The sequence below is a fragment of the Plecotus auritus genome, assembly GCF_963455305.1.
Source record: "Plecotus auritus genome assembly, chromosome: 4".
In the NCBI taxonomy this organism is placed as follows: domain Eukaryota; kingdom Metazoa; phylum Chordata; class Mammalia; order Chiroptera; family Vespertilionidae; genus Plecotus; species Plecotus auritus.
In genome coordinates, this window is record NC_137775.1 from 126,987,875 (window position 1) to 127,005,005 (window position 17,131).

Sequence of the window (17,131 nt, forward strand, 5' to 3'; positions counted from 1 at the left end):
CCCTCCCCTGGCTTCAGACAGTGGCTGGCATAGTGGTGGTAAGCACCTGGGATGTGGCCTCTCTTTGCTGGACTCCCTTTCCATTGTGGGGAGGGGTTTTCCCCTTCAGTGATCATGTTGAAGAGGAGGTCTCCATCCCTTCTCTCTGGTCCCCACCACTAGGCCAGGGCCTGGCTCCAGCTGGGCTTTGCTGTCTTCCAGGTGAGGCAGAGAGGAAGGAAGGTTGGACTGATGCCCGGTGGCCAGGGCAGCCTTCTGGGGTGGCCTTGTTCTGGCCGGATGGCTCCTAAGGCCGGGTCTCCGGAGTCCCTTGGCTCCTCTCATTTTTCCAAATCTTATCTACAGCCTCCCCATTCCGGGGCCCCACCCTGACCTTCCAACAAACAGGCCTCTGCTTGCTTAGGCCACGCATCCGTCTCCGACCACCAGGAGCCTGGGGGAGGGGCAGTCAGCTGAGAGGCCCTGGCTCCACCTGAGATGAGCCAGGAGGGTCAAGGCCAGGGCATCAGGCGGCTGGGGCCTCTGGGTGGAGCCGGTTTCGCGGGCTCAGTGTTTGAGAGGCCTTGACGGTTTTTTCTGGTAACTACCGGGCACCGCGGGTAGAACCGAAGGGCCCGGGGTGGGCGCCTCCGGGGGCCTCCGGGCTCCACGCCCCACCAGCTCGACGGGCGTGGGAACCTAAGGGCCATCCCGGACTCTGGGCCGCAGCGCGAGGCCCTGGCGCCCTCTGGTGCTCGAGGCAGGGACGGGCCCTGCCGCGCCAGGATGGTCGAGAGGCCGCGCCCCTCCGCCGGACCCGCTCCAGGAAGAGCCCCGGACACGTGCATAGGCCAACTCCGTCCCTGCGGGGCACAACCGGGAGTCCCGGGTTGCTCGCGGGCTGCGGCCAGCAGCGCGCGGCGGGCGCATGGCCGGGGCGCCCTCGAGTCCTGGAAGTCACCCCAGGGGACGGGGCAGCCGCCTCGGCCTGGGCCCTGAGGGCCCTTCCCGTGACCCTGCGGCGGTCCCTATCCGCCCACAGCATGAGGCGTCCGCTCGCAGGGAGACCTGGGCGCGCTTCCCGCCTCCCAAACCTGCCGGGCTCCCCTGTGCGCGGGGACTGCGCGACCCCAGAACATTCTCTGAGTGTGAAGTTCTGGGTCCTGCTCCAAACCCACAATAAAAGTCGCTCTTGTGATTTATTTGCTTCTAAAAATGCCAGCTCTACCTGGAGGATTCCAGGCTGCACTGCCCATAGGTGGCCACGCCACATGGGGCTATTGAGCACTTGAAGAGGAACCCAAGTGTTCATCTTACTTAATTTAAATTTAAAAGCAAGCGTTGTAAAGTTTTCTGTGACACAGCTTTGTTTTGGGTAGGACTGCATGCCACTTTGAATGTTGAAAATGTAGTGTCCAAGTTGAGATGTACTGTGAAAGTACACACCGGATTTACATTCTTAGTGCACAAAAAAGAATGTAAAATACCTCATTCAATTTAAAATTTTTTTTAAAAAATTAGGGCTTTATTTTATTATTATTTTTAAACTAGAGGCCCGGTGCACAAATTTGTGCATGGGTGGGGTCCCTATGGGTGGCCTGCACGGATCAGGCCGAAACCCGCAGTCCAACACTGCCTGCAGCTCCTACCTGCCGCTCCCCCTCATCCCAGCCCCACTCTTCTCTATCCGGAGAGGCTTGCACTGCCGCAGCAGCACTCGCCAGCCATGAGCCATGTGTCTGGTGCCCTCCCAAGGGGAATGGCCTGAGGGATCCTGCTGAAACCAGCTTTCCGACATCCCCTGAGGGGCCCCTGATTGTGAGAGGGTGCAGGCCAGGCTGAGGGACCCCACCGGTGCTCAGTCCCGCCCATCTTGCTCAGTCCTGATGGGCCAGACCACAGCAGCAAGCTAACCTACCGGTTGTAGCAGCTGCCCCCTGGTGGTCAGTGCATGTCATAGAGCAGGGGTGGGCAAACTTTTTGACTCAAGGGCCACAATGGGTTCTTAAACTGGACTGGAGGTCCGGAACAAAAGCATGGATGGAGTGTTTGCGTGAACTAATATAAATTCAAAGTAAAGGAGTGGAGGGGAGAGCAAGAGAACCCTCTGCTCTTTCGGCTCCGCAGGCCAGATAGAACAGCCCAACGGGCTGGATCCGGCCCGCGGGCCGTAGTTTGCCCACAGCTGTCATAGAGACTAGTCGACCAGTTGACTGTCTGCCCCCTGGTGGTCAGTGCATGTCATAGCGAGCGGTTGAGCGGCCTTAGTATTCATTAGCATATTACTCTTTGATTGTTCAGTTGTTCTGCCGTTCGGTCTATTTACATATTACCCTTTTATTATCTATATACATAAAAGCCCAGCGACCGTTACAGCGGAACGACCAGAACTACTGGTCGCTATGATGCGAACTGACCACTAGGGGGCAGATGCTCAACGCAGGAGCTTCCCCCTGGTGGTCAGTGTGCTCCCACAGCGGGAGTGCCGCTCAGCCAGAAGCTGGGCTCACGGCTGGTGAGTGCAGCAGCGATGGCAGGAGTCTCTCCTGCCTCCGTGGCAGCGCTAAGGAGTAGCAAGCCAAGTGGTAAGGGGCAAGCAGGCGGGTGGTAAGGAGTGAGCAGGTGGGTGGTTAGTAGTGAGAGGTCCCGGATATGAGAGAGGGATGTCTGACTGCCGGCAGTCAGATGTCCCCCGAGGGGTCCCGGATTGCGAGAGGGCGCAGGCCAGTCTGAGGGACACCCCTCCCCCCACTCACAAATTTTGTGCATTTGGCCTCTAGTCTACAATAATAAAAGCATAATATGCTAATTTGACCAGACAACTGAACGACCTTCCGGACGTCATTCTGAACATTCTTCCGGACAAAGCCGCGGTGGCGGGGGCTGAGGCAGAGGCAGTTAGGGGTGATCAGGCAGGCAGGTGAGCAGTTAGGGGCAATGAGGCAGGCAGGCGGAGTGGTTAGGGGCGATCAGGCAGGTAGGCAGGCGAGCAGTTAGGAGCCAGAGGTCCCTGACTGTGATTGGGCCTAAACCAGCAGTCGGACATTCCCTAAGATGTCCTAGATTGCAAGAGGGTGTAGGCTGGGCTGAGGGACCACCCCCCATGAACAAATTTCGTGCACTAGGCCTCTGGTATAGGATAATTCTTTATTGTTGTAAGTCTTCCCCCATTGATCCCCTCCAGCCTGCCTCCACCTCCAGCCCCAGGCCCTCACCGCCCCTTTTTCTGTGGCCATGGGTCATGCATAGATGCATACGAGGTCTTTGGTTGATTGCTTCCCCCCATCCACACTCCCCCACCCCCTTCCCTCTGAGATTCTGCACTCTGTTCCATGCTTTGGGTCTCTGGATCTACTCTGTTCATCAGTTTATTTTGTTAATTAGATCCACATATGAGTGCAATCATGTGATACTTGTCTTTCTCAGACTGACTTATTTCACTTAGCATGATACTCTGCAGGTCCCCCCATGCTGTCTCAAAGGGTAAGAGATTCTTCTTTTTTATTGCTGCATAGTATTCCATGGTATAAATGTACCACAGGTTTTTTTATCCACTCATCTACTTATGGGCACTTGGGCTGTTTCCAGATCTTAGCTATTGTAAATTGTGCTGCTGTGAACATAGGGGTGCATACATTCTTTCTGATTGGTGTTTTAGGTTTCTTAGGATATATTCCTAGAAGTGGGATAACTGGTCAAATGGCAATTTCATATTTAATTTTTTTGAGGAAACTCCATACTTGTTTCATAATGGCTGCACCAGTCTGCTTTCCCACCAGCAGTGTACTAGGGTTCCCTTTTCTCTGCATCCTCACCAGCACTTGTCATTTGTTGATGGTACCCATTCTGACAGGTGTGAGGTGATACCTCGTTGTCATTTTAATTTGCATCTCTCTGATGATCAGTGACTTCGTGCATTTTTTCATATGTCTCTTGGCCATCTGTATGTCCACTTTGGAGAAGTGTCTATTTAGGTCCTTTGCCCACCTCATTCCTTTTGAAATAGTAATCACACACTGGAATATTTTGGATATATTGAATAAAACATTATTTTTACATTAAAAATGTATGTTTTTATTGATTTCAGAGAGAGGAAGGGAGGGGGAGAGAAACATCAATCAGCTACCTCCCGCATGCCCCCTACTAGGGATGGAGCCCGCAACCTGGGCATGTGGCCTGGCCTGGAATCTAACCGGCGACCTCCTGGTGCATGGGATGATGCTCAACCACTGACCCACACCAGCCTGGCTACCTTTTTTTTTTTTTTTAATGTGGCTACTAGAAAGTTTTAAATTACTTTTGTAGATGGCATTCTATTTCTATATTTCTGCTCTAGGGAGTGGGCTGGGCTAAATCTGATTTTTATTTTCTGGCTCTACTGCAGGCCCCAGAGATTGGGACCCTACCATCAGTGGAAATGGGGATCTGTGTGGGGAAAGGCCCTGACCCTCAGGGACCAAGCACATACGACCCCGGGGCAGGGGGGAGCCAAGCTCACAGGATCAACCTGGGAGCATCTGGTGGCAGGCTCACTTAGGCACGCGGCCCACAGCCCCCATGGGTGTTAGATGGGCACCGGCCTTGGCACAGCATGGCTCATGCAAAGAACACTCATCTTTGTCCTGAAGACCTGGGTTCTAACACTGACTGTGCCACTCACTGTGCCCAAGTCTCTTGGCACCTCACAAGCAGTTAATGTGAAATGGGGCCACGTTCGGGTCTACTCCTCCAAGGCTCCCAGGGCCCATGTGAGAACCACAGGGGGAAGCCCGCTTTGGCCACTGCTGACGGCTCTCTCCGGAGGAGGGCATTACAGAAGACTTGCACATGTTTCTAGGATGCTGACTTGCTACCAGCACATAATTCGTTTGAACTCTGCTGAAGTGCAACTTTGAAAAGCTTTGTTCCACTCTCTTCAACGCACACCAGTGGCTAGTAGCAGGCACCTGACTTGTTCATAGAACTGGGTAGAACAAAATCTGGGCTGAAGCTTTCAAAGGGAGCTACTTGCTCTGCACAGGCTGACGTAGCTGGCAGGAGCCATGGGAAGGGCAGCTGAGACAGACCTGAAGGCCTAACCCCACAGCTGTCCAGCAGCCCCTCTCCAGGTCAACTGGCAATGACCAGGCAGCCAGATGGTTGAGTTTTGCTCTTAGGAAGCCCAAGTCTGTTCCTGCCACCTCCACCACTTGACACCAGTCCTAGGAGCCAAGTTTGAGTCCCAAAGAGCTCTGAGGAACCCAGGTCCACAGAAGTGCTCCTTCAAAACTAAACATCTTTCACCATGGGCGCGCGCACACACACACGCGTGCGCACAGACACACACACACACACACACACACACACACACACACACACACACAGCAAGAGGGGAAACGCTCCCGTCTTTTACCTTCTAACATTAAACCCCATCAGGGCAAGTCTTCAGTTCCAATAAGTTCTGTGCGCACAAACCCCACGAGAGGCACTGGACAGCAGGGTCGGCTCAAGACGGATTGTTCTAGGCTCATCCTGGGATCTGAGTCCCTAAGAAGCCTGCGAGCTTTTCTCATCAGCAGGGTTGCTCGTGTCAGGTGCTCCAGGGCCTCTGCAGGGCCAAGGATTGTGAGAGCCAAACCCTCCTTGCCCTGGTTCTAGGTGGGGCGCAGGAAGCACCGGGGCCGCGCCACGGAAACGCATCCCCAGGGGAGAGAGCAGCCTTCAGAGATGTCAAGAGAATTTAAACTGGGTGAAGTTCCTTAATTCCCAGGACAATATGCCGCAGAAGCCCCAGGTGCCCCGTCTCGAGGAGGGGCAAGGCTCAGGCAGGCAGCAGCCACCTGCCACCTGGGAGAGGCAGCACGGCTGAGGCTGAGGTAGTGATTATGGGTGGGCGGGGAGACAAGATGCCAGCCGCCCCCCGCAATGCACTGGGACTCCTCATAGAGCAGTTTTTAAAGGAGCTGCCGTGTGTGACCCCCATGGAATGGGTACTTACGTGACCCACAGATCTAATTCTCCCCTCAGCTGGAAAACAGGCGCTCTAAACTCCCAAAGCTCTTTGGGTTCCAAAACTCAGCCTCTGCTCTTGAAACCTTGGTGTTTCTCGGGTTGACACAATTCCTCTCTCCGAATACTGTATCCTGTGATGTTTCAGAGCCTAGGTGGAGTTGAGTCAGTGTCAGAACCTACTAGTTTAGGGAACTTTAGGCTGTACAGCTAGTTAGTGCAAGAGATGGGACTAGAATTCACACTTTTGGTCCAGTCCTTTGGCCCATTCCACCCTTGGCTGAGGGGTCAGTGAGACCACCTGCAAAGAGCCTATGCAATGCTTTGCTTCTGAGCACTGGAGGCAGCCAGGGTAGCTTGAGGTTTACTTGCTACAGGAGAGCTTGAGGTGTTATTCACACGGGACATTGCCCAGATGGCTTTACCTCTCCCACAGGTAGATACAAAGCTGGGCTTACTGCAGAATACATGAGGATGCAACAAGGAAAAAAAAAAAAAAAGGAGTGTGGGGGGAATGAATAAGGAGAAGAAAACAGTGGGGAGTTGGGGGAATGAGAACATGTGACCCAAAGAACTCTTTGTCTTAAGGGTCTGCTGACAAAATCCAACAAATAGATTCTCCAATAAACTAGGCAATACCTCCATCTGGTGGCCACTGAGGGCTATGCCTCAGAAATGGAAATGCAGCGATAATCCAGTGGTTAACTTCTGATGAATACCCACTGCTCTCCCCTCGGTGGTTGAGGCTGGCACCTGGCACAGGGGGGAACCTGTTGAGGAAGACTGGCCCCCAGCAGGAAGCTGCACTGCCTGTGGACTCCAGCATTAGTTGCTGGGGTCTAGAAGGTTTGGGCTAACATGGGAGCCATGGCTGCTGATCCTCTTGGGGTCACTGGGTCCTTCAGGCTACAGGACCTGACAGAAGAAATGGCTCTTTAAGGCTCTGGTGAAGCCTCCCGGCCAGCCCTGTGCATAGCCAGCAGGCACCTGCTGCTCCAGGGACAGGCCTCTGTGGGCAAGGTCTCTTGATTATTACTGCCTAGAAGTGACACTCCCATCCCAAGCTAATCCAGTAAGAGCTTCTCAGTCAGGAAAAGGAAAAGGAAAAGAAAAAAGGCCAGCTGCTGTGCAAAAGAGCCAGATGAACAGGGAGGACATTAATAAAAACAAGCTAAGTAATCATGGGGGCCAATCTCATTCATCAAGGTCCAGCCATTTGCCAAGGTATATACACATTTTATTTAAAAAAAGTTTACAGTTTTCATTATACAGAACTATTAAGAGGTTATAGTCAGAGGAGGCATTTGTCTTGTTAGTGCCCACTAGATCATCACAATGCAAGGGAAAAGATGGAAGGGAAGAGATGGGGCGAGGAAAAAATAAGTGGTAAAGAGCTCAGATTTCAACTAAGGGCTGGTGAGTCCCTTTTATCTCTTCAAGTATCACACAATATGTACCAAATACAATCAGTAAATAATGGCCATTCCTTCCCAAGGCCACAGCCAAGACCAGTATTTGCTGAATTAAGAGTCCTGGCCCTTCCTTCCTCTGGTGAGTGGAAAACCTTCACACCTGAGAGCTGTTAGCTCCCCCTTCCCCAAGTGGCCTCCACTCCAGCCAGTCCCTAATGGAATCGGCCAAGGTGTCCGTGGCCAGAGGAAATATGGACATGGATTCAGAAGTCCAAAGAAAACCAGGTGTTTGTGCCCAGTCAGAAATGCTTTGATTTCAGTCAACAAGGCTATGAACCCAGTTAGGAAGCTGGTGAAATAACTTTTGTTAATGGCTTTGACTTTTCTAATCGAGTTCCTAGAACACAGAAGGGTCACATGCCACAAAATCAAACACTAGTTCCCAGAAGCTTGACCCATGGAAGCTAGTGGAAGATGTGTCTTTCATGATTCGCAGCCCTCCCAATAGGAGGCGTAATAAAAAGCAAGTGTCACAGGCCAAGGCCAAGTAGGACTTTAGGGAGACGTTTGGGAGGGAAAAATTCCTTTGAGGGGAGACACCCTCCAAGAGCTTAGATCAGCCAGTTGGCAATTAGAACAGTTTTTGAAGTGGAAGAAAAATGTTAGGTACATGGCAACTTCTGGTAATTATCTCACTAGTATAAAATGCTGGTTGAAACTGCACAGTCAAGTCAAGGAGGGCAATGAGACTGAAGACTAAAAGAGCAAAATGCCACAGCCTAGGTTGGCTACCAATAAACGCAACCCACAAGGCTGGGGCTGGGGCTGCGGAGAGCAGCGGATCCACTGCTGCAGCCATCTTGCTTGTTGGTGTTTGGCAAGAGCTTGAGCTCAGTCATTTAACAGGGGCAAAGGGCCGGCGCTGATAAACCACAAAGTGGAATTTTTAAAATGACGAGTATTAAGGAAGGGAAACTGCCAGAAGCAACCCTGACTTACCACCACCACTTTTAAAAGCAGTAACATCCAGCCCTTCTGAGGGCTCCAGATGCGTCTGAGTGTTGTGATGGGACAAGCTGGAAAAGTGCTTGGTGCTGAAACACCCCCTACTCAGCCTTCCTCTACCATCTATTACTGGGGGCCCCGAGTCCTCAGATCCAGGCCAGGCCTCTTCCAGCCCCCTCTGCACCTGTAAGTATGGTCTCCTACTCCTACCTCTTCCAGGTACTGGGAAGGGACAAAAAGTCAGCATTAAGAAGGGATTCTGTTCAACTTACCCAAAGTCCACTTCGAAGTGGAGAGGTAAAGACCCACACAGTGAAAAACATGCATGGGACCAATGTTAGTTCTCCGATGAGACAGACTTGCACAGAATGAGTGATTTGAGTAGCAATTCTGGAAGCTTCCAGTACTAATACAGAAACCCTAATTACACTTTCATCACACAGACTTGGAGACCACACACACACACACACACACACACACACACAGCAGCCACACTCAGGTCTGTTTCTTAACGCCTGCACCCCCCCTCCCCGTCTTCACTTGGGATTCTGCACTACCAGATTTCTAGTGCCGAGCTCTCATCACAGGCAAGCTGGTGTCTTTTTGTTAGAAAAACAAGGATTCAGTTGAGGAGCATAGCTGTGGCACATACCTTTCCTAAACTTGGTTCTGCTAGTTTTGGGGGACAAGATTTAAAACAATTATTTTTTGCAAAGTAATTAGAACACTATTGTTTATACAATATTGAAAAAATACAATTTTTTATTGTTTGAACTCAAATCACCACCCAGCACTTTAAGCCTACCCTAAGTCGCACCTACAATACCGGTTATAGCACAAGCAAACTGCTAATTCAGCAGGTAAGCAAGTTAGACAGTGCCAGCAGACCCTCCCTCCCCCAAAGCAATGAGAAGACAACGTGCTAGATAAGAGTGAAGTACACCGTTACATGTTAAATAGTTAACACTACCCTTCCAACAAGCCACAAATGCTAGATCGGCAACTCAGTACGGTTAACTAACCACAGCCCTACATAACTGCACTTTTAATTTTTGTAAAGAAAACCTTTTGCTTCATGCCCGTAATTAACATAAAATAAGTAAATTCTTTGTCTTTTTTTATTTAGGAAAATAATCATGCTAAAAGCAAGTTGTACTTTATATAGATTTTTAAAGAAAAGATTGATTGTGCTTTTTGACTAAAAAAGATAGGATATCTTCCAACCTCATTGACTCAAATTTTGTGGAATATAGCACTTCTAAACTAAAAACACACATCAGAAAGAAAAATTAAATTATCCTGGTGGGACATTAAAAATTGTCTTTAGAAGGTTTTAGGATTGGCTAATTCTGTTCTTGTCCTACTGGTTGCGACACAAAACGAATACAGAGGTGCTGTCTAGAGTTCTCCAAATTCAGCAGGCAACACTCAGATCTAAAAGAAACTGCCGGCAACCTGGACATATGGTTAGCTGAGTACACATTTCATTAGCAGGCATTGTCAACTGTCTGATTTCCTCTTACCATACACAGGAGAGAAGACATTCTTCCTTCTAACCTGTTTTACTACTGCATCACATTTCTGATTCTTTTCCTCTGTTCAGACACACTCTGAAAAAAGCTGTGTTTTCCCCATGTACAGTCACTTTGGGTACAAGATACTTTATTTGTTCCAATTATTACTCATTTGAAATTTAGAATATGTGTTGGGTCTAAACTACCCATTTCCCACTCCCACAAGCAGATGATGACCAGGCCGCTGCCAAGAGCAGCAGTAGCAGGAAAACCAAAACCAAAACCAAAATGTGGAGGAGAGAACCCAGGAGTCACAGCCACCAGAAGGGTCTTCTTCCTGAGTCTAATGGTCCACCGAGTGGCTATCCAAGGAGGAGGCCATCTCTTGGCAGGTGAAGATTAAATTTGTAACCTAAGCACAATTCACACACACACCAAAAACCCAAACCCAAACCCCCAAATCAAAAAGAACCCACAACCACCCTCAAATTTAAAGCTCTCAGCCAGGGTAGTGTCTCAAAGTGGCCAATCGGATGAGGATGTGACTGCATGTGCTGGAGAGGAAGCATCTTCCCAGTCACTTTTCTCTTCCTGGCCTGTCCTCTCAAAAAAGGTCTGGATTACAAGTTCTACCATTGAAAGAATCAAGTTCAGAAAACACTTCCCACAGGTTCTTCAAAGGAATACACTCCAAAGGAATGGCTGCAGGGCCGAGTAGCCAGAAGGGCAGGAATCTACATATAAAAATGTACTTAAAATCCGAGTCAAAAATTGTTTTAAGTTTCAACACTCCAATTAGCTCCCTGTTTACAATGTTACTCCACAGAAATGAGGCCACCTAGGTCGAATCACAGGAGGGAGCAGCTCCATGACGTGCTGGCTCTACATGCTACCACAGCAGGCCTTTGCCTCCCAATTTCCTCCTTTCCGTTTTGAAAAAGCACTATTCTATCTTCACATCCAAGAGCTGGTTGGTTTGGTTTGTTTCTTTGGAACCATCAATAAAAGAAGCAACTTTTTCCTGTTATTTTTACTTGTCTACCTATAAGAGCGGCTGTTTCTTTTGACAGTTAGTAGCACACAGGCTGACTTGGCCAAATGGACTTATGAATGCATGCATCCAGACCGCATATTGCTACCAAAATGGAATGTGGGAATATGCTATGCACCTCAGGTTGAGAAATGACCAAGAAATCAAGATCTAAAGGGTGATATATAATATATATATATCAATGCTATTATTCATAAAAACCTTGTTTAGTAATAAAAAAAATTGCTTTGTTTAAATATGAATATTATAGTCTGCTTCTCATGGTTAGGAAATAATAGTCTTTCTGAAAAGCAGGTGCTTTTTCTACTACAACTCCATATCCTGGGCCTCATCTTCTGAAAAGTCAGACATAGAACTCTCCGACGAGCTGTCACCGGTGCCTTCCTCCTGCTCCTTCAGTGCCTCCTCCGTTGCATATTTCTGGATGTACTCTGCACAGGGGACAGGGATAAAGAAAAAACAAGGGCAGTGAGCAGGCAGGCATGTGCTTCATGACCCCAATGTTGGCAAGTCCCAGGGAAGTCCCAGCTCTCCCAACATGGGTGGGTGGGGGTAACAAAGATAACATTTGTGGTCACAAAAACCAAGGGAAGACTTCAGAGTTTATGAATTTGACCCCATTAGGAGGAGAGGCAAAGCAGGATGGGGACTTGTAGGGGAATAAATACACTGTATCACAATCTAGAACTCCCCGGGCCATCGTTTCCCAGATGTAAGAACACCTATCAGGTGGGTGAACACCCTCAGATGGATGTACACAAGGCAGCCTACCACCCTTGGGCCTTGGCTACAAGGCACAGGAAGGTCAGCAGATATCCAGGACGATGCCCAGCGTGAAACGGCCTCCAGCCCTCTAACCTCCAGTATGGCTGCCCTCCTCCAAACTTGATGGTTTGGGAAAATGTGTTCTCGGCACTGCCTTGCAACTTTTTATATTAATAAAAATATTCACTTCCCAGATAGCACTGGACTAGTTATGATTCCATAGTAATTTATAAGGAAATCCCCCATCATTTTTAGGTTTGCAGTTATATAATTATAGTCAGCCAAATCTATTATTTTAGGAATAGATTTGAGTTTAAACAGATCCTCCCTGTGAGGTTTCTGAAGCAGCTGGTAAAGCAGTCTCTCAATTTGCTCAGGAACGAGCTGCTGTCTGAGACAGCTACCTGGAGTGACTTTACCATGTATTATTTACCTGAAGATTTATGCTGCTGTAACCTAGGTTGAAAAAACATTTAAGAACTGCTGAATAAACAATTAAACTTGTTCCTAAGATCTTTAAGTGCACACTATTCTCAAGTAAATAGCCTATACACAATATGAAGAGACAAGACATTTAGATTCCTATTCAGAATGCCAGCAGGGAAACACACACATCCTCATATCCTTACACTTTGTTTTTCCTCCCATGGGATTATTTAGGGGCTAAATAAGAGGAAAATGAGAAAAACGGCCAAATGGGACTGCCAAATCTGAATAACTTAGTGCAGGAACCTAGATAAGGATTTTTAATTTTTTAGTTAAATGATGAATGAGAATCATTGATCGGCTTCCTCCTGCATTCCTCCCACCGCACCCTGCCACTGGGAATCGAGCCCGCAACCCGGGCATGTGCCCTGACCAGGAATCGAACGGTGACATCATGGTTCATAGGTAGATGCTTAACCAATGAGGCATGCCAGCCAGGCTAGATAAGAATTTTTTTTAAATATTTTTTTAAAGGGTTGTTTAAAAAGAGAAAAAGAAGAGTATGTGACAGAGACCATAGTGGCCAAATCAGGCATTTACAAAAAAAGTTTACAGATTTCTGATTTAAGAGTCCTACAAATTCATTGTGACAAAATTTTATGCTGAGATAATGAGTTGGGGAAAAAAAAGCCCCTAACTAGGCAGAAACTGACATTAGCTTACCTTTTAGAGTGAGAGAAATGTTTATTAAAGCCCTAGAAATTTTATTTTTACTCTCTAATGGGCTGGCTACTTTGTAGAAATAAGCTGCTGCACTTTGACACTGTAATTTGATACTATCAGCCTTCTTAATTAAGTATATTCAAGGAAACACATACGTATTAAGTGCTTACTAGGACAAGGCCTTTCAGGAGGTAGAAAATGAAGAGCAAGGTCATTAATGAGAAACCATGAGGAGAAAAGGCAGGTAGTTGCTGAGTGCATCAGAGGGAAGGAGCTGTGTCTGCACTGACCCTTGAAGGGCTTGGCTACTCCACTGCAGCGCAGGAGCCACCACTCCAGAGAAAAGCCAGTGCCTGGCCAAAAGCACAGAGGGAAAAGGAAATGGCTGGGATGCTAAAATACAACCTTAAGAGAGCTACATTTGTTTTCTTTAAAAATTTTTGAAGCAAATAAGGCAAAATGTACAGTTTCATCTAGAGTTGGGTGGTGGGTACAGAGTTATCATGTTTCTCTGTAGTGCTGAAACTTTCCCTAAGGAAGAGGATATAGTTGGGTACCTGAAACTCAGCCAATTTTACTGTCATATACTGATGCATTTAGAGGAATAAAGGCAAAGGTGTAGATCGCACACAGTGGCAGAGCGCCTGGAATGGCAAGCTGAGATGCCACTCCATGAAGGCTGAGCAGGGAAATGACAGTGCCAATGATGCCCTGTTCTACAGACAGTCCAATATTCACAGGTAAAACAGCATCAACTCAATATGAATGCTGATAATGCACACGGTATAAAGGGTGCATACACTGACCTCTTGTGTGATGTTAGGTGTGGAAATATCCCACGAGCAACTTAGGAGAGAGGTCACACCTAGACACATTTTTGTTTTATTTTTTAAAAATCTTTTTATTGAAAATACTAGAGGCCCGGTGCATGACATTCGTGCACTCGAGGGGCAAGGGGGGCGGGCGTTGAGGGGGGTCCCTCAGCCCGGATGGGGAGCGGGCCTAAGCCGTCAGTCGGACATCCTTAACACTGCCACCTCAGGCCAATGCTGCTGTGCTCGCCAGCCGACAGCCCAGCTTGTGGCTAAGCTGCGCTCCCCCTGTGGGAGTGCACTGACCACCAGGGGGCAGCTCCTGCGTTGAGCATCTGCCCCTGGTGGTCAGTATGCATCACAGCAACTGGTCGTTCCCCTGTTCAGTAGATTTGCATATTACCCTTTAATTATATAGAATTACATATGTCCATCCCCCCTCTCCCCCTCTCCCCGTTAGACACATTTTTGGAAATCATCTACCTGAAGGGGATTTATTTATTTATTTTTTTAAAAAATATATATATATGTTTTTTTTTTTAAATATATTTTATTGATTTTTTACAGAGAGGAAGGGAGAGGGATAGAGAGTTAGAAACATCGATGAGAGAGAAACATCGATCAGCTGCCTCCTGCACACCTCCCACTGGAGACATGCCCACAACCAAGGTACGTGCCCCTGACCGGAATCGAACCTGCGACCCTTCAGTCCGCAGGCAGACGCTCTATCCACCGAGCCAAACCGGTTTCGGCAATATATATATATGGTTTTTTAAAAAAATATATATTTTTATTGATTTCAGAGAGGAAAGGAGAGGGGGAGAGAAACATCCTATCTAATAAAAGAGTAATATGCAAATTGACCGTACCTCTGCTACACCCACAAGCCAATCAGGAGGGAATATGCAAATAAACCCAACCAAGATGGCTGCAGCCACAGAGAGCAGGAGGGAGGCTTGGGTTTCCCTGGCAATGGAGGAAGTCAAGCTTTCCACCTGCCCTTGCAGGCCCAGGCCTCCACTCAATGCTACAAAGTTTCAATTATAGAAGATAAATTCCAACAGAAATGTTGGCAGCCACGGAGTTGGAGAGAGCAGGAAGCTAGGGTTGCCTGCGGTGATGGAGGAAGCTTCTGCAGCCCTGGCCTGCTTTCGCCTCTGCTTAAGGCTACAAAGTTTCAATTATAGAAGATACATAAATCCCAACAGAAATGGCTGCCGCCACCGAGCGAGCAGAAGGCTTGGCTCCACTCCAGGCTACAAAGTTTCAATTGTAGAAGATAAATAAATCCCAGATCCCAGGGCCTCTGCTTGGGTCGCCGGGGTGCGTGGCCGGCCTGCAAACCACCACAGGCCCCTTGCCCAGGCCGCCCCACACCGCAAGGGAACCCCCATCCTGATCCGGGACACCCTTCAGGGCAAACCAGCTGCCCCCCACCCATGCACCAGGCCTCTATCCTATCTAATGAAAGAGTAATATGCAGACTGACCATCACTCCAACACACAAGATGGCTGCCCCCATGTGGTCAAAGATCCTACCCCCATGTGGACAAAAGATAGCTACCACAAGATGGCCAGCAGGGGAGGGCAGTTGGGAGGGACCAGGCCTGCAAGGGAGGGCAGTTGGGGGCTATCAAGCCTGCTGGGGAGGGCAGTTAGGGGTGACCCGGCTGGCAGAGGAGGGAAGTTGGGGGTGACTGGGTCTGCAGGGAAGGGCAGTTGGGGGGGACCCAGGCCTGCAGGGGAGAGCAGTTGGGGGGGTACCAGGCCTGCTGGGGAGGGCAGTTAGGGGTGACCAGGCCTGCAGGGGAAGGCAGTTAGGGGCAAACAGGCTGGTAGGGAAGCAGTTAGGCATCAATTAGGCTGGCAGGGGAGTGGTTAGGGGCTGATCAGGCTGGCAGGCAGAAGTGGTTAGGGGCAACCAGGAAGGCAGGCAAGCTGGCGAGCAGTTGGGAGCCAGCAGTCCTGGATTGTGAGAGGGATGTCCGACTGCCCGTTTAGGCCCGATCCCACTGGGATGGGGCCTAAACGGGCAGTCGGACATCCCTCAAGGGGTCCCAGAGTGGAGAGGGTGCAGGCTGGGCTGAGGGACACACCCCCGCCCCCATGCACGAATTTCGTGCACCGGGCCTCTAGTAAATGATAAGAGAGAATCACTGATTGGCTGCCTCCTGCATGGCCCCTACTTGGGATTGAGCTCACAACTTGGGCATGTGCCCTGAGAGGAAATTGAACTGTGACCTCCTGGTTCATAGGTTGACAATCAACCAATAAACCACACCAGCGGGGCTGAAGGGGATTGTTTAAAGTTGTGAGGGTTGAATAGGCTTCCCAAGGGGTGGGGCAGGCGGAAGAGGGGGTGAAGGACAGAATTTTAAAAAGAATGACCATGTTTGGGAATGGAATGAGAAATGTTTTCAGAAAGGTAAGAGGTAAAATACCAAAGCTACAGAGAGGTCCATGAAAACAGGTCTTGAGAAGGGTCCAAAAGATTAGGAAGAAATGAGATCATAGATTGAGCATTGGAGGGAAAACAAAACTAGACCTCAGAAGTCTAAGGCAAGGAAACAAGAAGTTTGAAAATGAAAGGAATTAAATAGCAAGACTCCTAAAGGAATCCACGGGAGCAGATAAAGGCTTCTGAAATGAGAGTGCTTCTGATAGTCTAGGGCAGTGGTCGACAAACCGCGGTTCACGAGCCACGGTTTGCCCCTGTTGACTAATGAGTTTGCCGACCACTGGACTAGACTAAATGTTACCGTGTAGTTGGAAGCTGTGAGGATTAGACAATTGTGGCATATTGTGTGCAAAGAGGTAAAGGGTAGTATATGACAGTGGTCGGCAAACTCATTAGTCAACAGAGCGGCAAACAGCGGCTCGCGAGCCGCTTGTGGCTCGTGAACCACGGTTTGCCAACCACTGGTCTAGGGGAAGAGGAGGAACCAGGAAAAAGGGGATACATGGGGGAACAAGAACACAGGTTGGTGGGGGTAGTCTGAGAAATAAGATGGGACATCTCTTATTTCCCATTGGAGGGAACAAAGGTACAGTAGGAAGTTGGGGTGAGCTCAGGTCTGACAGCCATGATTTTCTCAGATTACTAAGGAAGATAAAATGATAGCCAGCATTAACATTTCAGAAAGCTAGAGTTCCTTAAGCTAGAGCTAGCCATTCTAAGATAAAAATGTAGGCTAGGTTCCTTTTGCAATTGGTACTATAGCAGATATGTACTAAAACAGTAGTGTTCAATTGCTATGGCATAGTAACACAGAACTATAGACATATGTTCTGCACCAAGGTATCTGTGGGTTGTAGACACTGTTAAGTAATTCCTTTGTCAAATTTTTAATAGTCTCAGAATTTTATCTGATTGAAACTGCCTTTTTCTTGATACATGTTTGTTTGGCTATGTAGATATTCTGCCACATAAATTAGATAACTTGCAAAGCACCTGAG

General features: G+C 48.7%; 1 protein-coding gene across 2 annotated transcripts in view; it reads right to left on the reverse strand.

The window, feature by feature from the left end:
* Positions 1 to 7,182: 7,182 nt before the first annotated feature.
* UBE2H (ubiquitin conjugating enzyme E2 H) overlaps positions 7,183 to 17,131 on the reverse strand; it is a 126,584-nt gene continuing 116,635 nt past the window's right edge. For both annotated transcript variants that reach the window (XM_080666937.1, XM_080666938.1), the window contains one exon: positions 7,183 to 11,380. In XM_080666937.1, coding sequence (XP_080523063.1) covers positions 11,256 to 11,380 — 125 coding nt within the window. In that variant the 3' untranslated portion in view covers positions 7,183 to 11,255. The remainder of the gene's footprint in view (positions 11,381 to 17,131) is intronic.